The sequence below is a fragment of the Vollenhovia emeryi genome, unplaced genomic scaffold (assembly GCF_000949405.1).
Source record: "Vollenhovia emeryi isolate VEMERY1.0 unplaced genomic scaffold, V.emery_V1.0 DF939394.1, whole genome shotgun sequence".
NCBI lineage: Eukaryota > Metazoa > Arthropoda > Insecta > Hymenoptera > Formicidae > Vollenhovia > Vollenhovia emeryi.
This window is the reverse complement of record NW_011966972.1, coordinates 58,341-62,921: the sequence shown is the minus strand read 5'-3', so window position 1 is coordinate 62,921 and position 4,581 is coordinate 58,341. Positions and strand designations below refer to the sequence as shown.

The 4,581-nt window shown below is 46.6% G+C and overlaps 1 protein-coding gene across 2 annotated transcripts in view; it reads right to left on the bottom strand.

The window, feature by feature from the left end:
• Positions 1-1,631, bottom strand: part of LOC105557999 (something about silencing protein 10) — a 5,628-nt gene extending 3,997 nt beyond the window's left edge. The window contains exons 1-2 of one of the 2 annotated variants that reach the window (XM_012005467.1): positions 1,588-1,631; positions 408-967 (exon numbers count right to left, since the gene is read on the bottom strand). In XM_012005467.1, coding sequence (XP_011860857.1) covers positions 408-939 — 532 coding nt within the window. In that variant the 5' untranslated portion in view covers positions 940-967; positions 1,588-1,631. Of the gene's footprint in view, positions 1-407; positions 968-1,470 lie in introns of both variants that reach the window. The other variant, XM_012005466.1, reaches the window with a different exon arrangement.
• Positions 1,632-4,581: the final 2,950 nt, after the last annotated feature.

Genomic DNA, 4,581 nt, shown 5'->3' with positions numbered 1-4,581 from the left:
ATCGGCTTTTCCCATAAGAGTACGTGTAAAATCTGTGTAAATTAAAATAGTTATATCTCGGCGACCATTTGGTGGATGCACTTTTACTTTTCTGCAATAAATTAGGAAGACTAAAAGAACAATTTCACAAATTTTTAGCGACTTTGTATTATTTTGAAGATAGGTCCGATACATCCTTAACGCGGTGAATATCTTTAATCTCAACATTTCTGTTTGTAATTGTACATCGCGCGAAAAATAAAAGTTTTTATCTACTGAGCCAAGTGAAACACGAATTGTGAAAGCTCTGTTCAAAGCGTGTCAGAGACACTCTAATTTACTATTACTGTAGATTGCTACAAATAATTATTGGCATGATTAGCAATAAACTGGTAACAAGATGCAGGTCTTTGGTATCACTGAGGTACCTTTAAAAGTATTGACCAAGATCATGAAAGATTCCTTATCGGACACCTGTTCACTGTCCTCTCGAGTTACTTTGCTGCCCTCCACAACTGGAGCTGCTCTGTTCCTACTAAAACTCGAGCCATCTAGATCCAAATGCTGTCCCATCGATCTCAAATGCAACCTTCTCCCTTCCTCCTCTTCCAGGTCTGCGTTGATCAAGTCTTTCTCAGGCGCCGACGCGTAATCTGTAAATTTGAAGTCCGACGAGTAAAAGGCTTTCGCTTTGCTACCCCAAGCTCTGTCATTTGGCATGTCGTCGTCCTCCTGTGCCCCCTCGATGTCGGATTCCATCGAGTCTTGCTGATTGTCCTCCTCCTCCTCCTCCTCGCTGTCATCTTGCAGTCCATAAACCTCGTCGTCGCTGTCAAAATTCTCGGTGGTGCGCGGCTTCCGCACTTTCTCCAGCAGCTTCTTTTCAGTCTCTGTGTATTCCTCTTCCGAATCTGTCACAGCATCCATATCCACATCTTCCATATCATTCACATTGTCCATGTCCTCAACATCGACAGGTTTTCTTGTTCTAAGAGAGGAAGCAAGTTTGTAAATAGGAAACGTTAAATAGCGTAGGGAGAATAAACGATCAAAATTGGAGTAGCTTGATGCGCAAAATCTTCAAGATGTAAATAAGTAAATATGAAATGTTACATGCTGTTTGATAAGGGCCTGTAAATGGGTCGAAACCTTGTAGTTTCTTTTCAATAAGTCAATTTCTTGCCAGTTTGGTCGACTGTAAGTTCGCAACTTATTTTCATTTATTACTGGCAACAATAAGCACCGCTTCGTACCGTTAAATAAGTGAAATTCGATTCCTACTCTTTCAAGTGAAGTTGGTACAATTAATGTTAATTTAATTTGACGCTTTAATAATTGCAATTAAGTTAAATAAAATTTTGGTCGCGAGGATGGTTACTTAAAATTTCAGTTCACATCTGATACATTTTCATGCGACTCTGTGAAGATAACTTTCTTCCCTGACTTTCAGGATTTAATCTTTATCGACTTAATAATTTTTTTGATCGTTACCTTTTTTTGCGAACCATATTCGCGAATAACACGAAGGTACTTCGAAGAAATACAAACTGTACCCACGTTGCTTTACGTCGCCTATTTACAACCTGATCTAACCTAATCCCAACTCACTCAAGAAACAGCCACTTCTTCTTCTTATTCTTATTATTGGCACTCGGCTCATTGACCACTGAGCCGACACGGCCAAGACGAACCTTTAGTCCTCCATAAATGCAACACGCTACACTGCCGCTCCCTTGCGGCGAATAGTCAAGGGAGGAGAGCGGCCGATTTAAAGGCCGCTAAGAGGAGGCGGCATAATTTAGGCTTGGGATTAACGATCAAGGGAAAGATGTTCGTGGGGTCAAAAGTAGAATCTAGCAAATCGGTGGAGATGAAATCAATGAGATTTTTCATGTGGTATTTAAAGGAAGGACAGGCGAAAATAACATGATTGAGATCTTGGGACTCTGCACCGCACACACAGGCAGGAGACGCGACGATATTTTTCCTGAATAAACTGTATCTGAAGAGTTCTTTGAAGTATCCGAGAGGGGAGTCAGATCCAGTATGCCTCGCAAGATGGGTGAACGGGAATATCCGTGAGAGTTTAGATGATTTTTGAAGAATTTCGAACGGCAATAGCGATGCCACTTTCCCCAGGAATATTAATATCATTTCTGATGAGGGTAAATCCTTTGTCAATTAAAATCGAGATCTCAGGGCTACGAACTCGGACGCCCCTGCAATTCCATAGCCAAATTCTAAGGCCAACGTGAGATTTAGTCTTCGCAATGAAGGCTGCGATCAGGTATCGGGGCCATGTAACCAGGCCGGAAGAATCTAGGATCTTGAGCAGGCGGGCATTCGGCAAGTGACTGTTGTCTCTGCGTAAGGGCAAGGAAATTCTGAAGAGGAGAAATTAAATTGTTTAGGTTATAGAGTTGTGCAATGATCCAGCTAATGGTGTCGTGTAGCGAAGAGTCAGCGAGGACCTGATACGCCGATCCCGACGTGGGAGGGTACGCAAGGCCCCCACCACCGTTGTTCAGCCTTCCATTAGGAGCCAACAGCAAGTCAGCATGCTCCTTCGAGAAGGGAGCCCTGGAGAAGGAGGGGGGGGAGGAGGGAGGAGAGTTACCTCCATCCTCGCCCCCAGTCACTGGCTGTGGTATGTGGGCGGGGTGAGAAGGAAAGGGAGAGGAATAAGAATGTTCGGCGGAGACACGAGGGCCCGTCCCGGAGACATCCGGGGAAGTCCGCGCCCCTCGTGAAGCCACCGACGCATAGCTGGAATGGGGACGAGCGCCCATCCCCATTCGCGCCGACGGGGGAACACCCGACGTAAAATTGGCATTCGAGTTAAAAGATCGACCCTTGAGAGGGGGAAAATTGACAAAGTCATACCTTGTGTCCCCCGAACCAAGCGGGGAGATCCCCGAAGGAAAAGACGATGCCGGGTAGGAGGACGGCAAGCTCCTCTTAGCCTCTGTCATTGAGATATTTTGAGTGGCCGCAAGAGCCTGCACCTTTTTGAATTGTACCACCACCGGACATTGATGAGACGTCGGTAGGTGATCCCCCCTGCAATTGATGCAGCACGGGGTTCCTTCGCGTTCCGGGCACGCATCACCCTGATGCTTATCCTCACCACAATGAATGCATCTGGCCTTTCCTTTACAGGAGCGACTGACGTGTCCTACTCGAAAACAAGAAAAGCAGATCTTTGTCTTAGGGATATAAGGGAAGACAGAATATCTAATATTAAATAAAAATATTGAGTTGGGGAGGTTTTGACCAGAAAACTTAATTAAAATGGTGCGGGAGGGCTCATATTTATATTCCCCGTCAACCTTGACTCTCCTGTTGAGTCTCAAGACATCCCTAATTTTAGCCGGAGATTTTATATTTTCTTTGATAGAGAGGAGATCCACATCCAAAGGGATGCCGCGAATGGTGCCAGCCCTTAAGAGCCTATAAGCAGGGATGTAAGCAAAGAGGCCCCTGGCCTCAAGCGGTTTGTCACTTACGATTTTGTTAGCATCGGCAACGGAATCCATCGTGATGGCCACCTGGCCTTTGCCTATGCGGGAAACTTCTCCCATACCTTTCGGGAAATAGGAGGTAACAATCCTGCTGATGTGAATGGGGTGCAGAGGTGGAGAGTTGGTATCTTTTATATGAACGATGTAGGGGGGAGAGTCAACACTGGAATATTTTTCAGGTGGAGATTTGGGGTGGGTATCTGCTGCGGGAGGGATTGAGGAGGAGGAGGAAGCCGACGGGGGAAAGCCGGCTACCGAAGGAGAAGAAAAAGAAGAACTGGTAGGCGGGTTAGCCGTTGAGGAGGCGGAAGAGGGAGACACAGAGGACGTACGATGAGCGGAAGAGTTCACGTCACGCATCTCGCAGTCCACAGGATCAACTGAGGCTTCAGCCGAAGTGTTGTTTTCCTTGATTAGGGCGTCAAAATTCCCTTCCGTCGGGAGAAGAGGAGTCTTCTTCTTTTTGTCTCGGAAGGCTAGTGCAGACGAGTTTCCATCGCCGAGACCGGCGCCTCTCTTGGTACCACGCAATCTCTTGATCTTTTTGCTGTTAAGCTTGAATTCGCCCCTGAGGGCTTCATTTAACCTTTCGATGGTGTTTTGAAGAGAAGGCGCATGGGGCAAGGTTGAAACAACCTTAACCGAATTATTTTTCGGCAAAACTTTGCCACCGTTAGATGATGCAATGTCCTCTGCGGATTGAGATGGCAGCGGGGGACGCAGGGGGGGGGGGGATCACCCGGATCCCCCATCTCCCCGACACCGCAGGAGGCCGAGGCCTCCTGCATTAACACGACTTGCACAAAGTCAGATAAGTTCAATCGAAATCACCCAAAAACGCCGCGAGCACAAAACACGCGGCACCGGGACGCAAAACGCAACAAAAACGAACGCACGGGACAGCAGCCAATCAAACACGATCCGAACTGCTCGAGCGCCAGGCACGGAATCAAGGATGTGTTCGAAAATGGATTTAGTTACTGCCAGTGAAAACAGTATAGTTGGTAGCAATGAAAATTACTGGTGCTGCGTTTTTCGCACGCCAGTAAAGTCAGTAAGGCTGGGTCTACATTTGGATGTC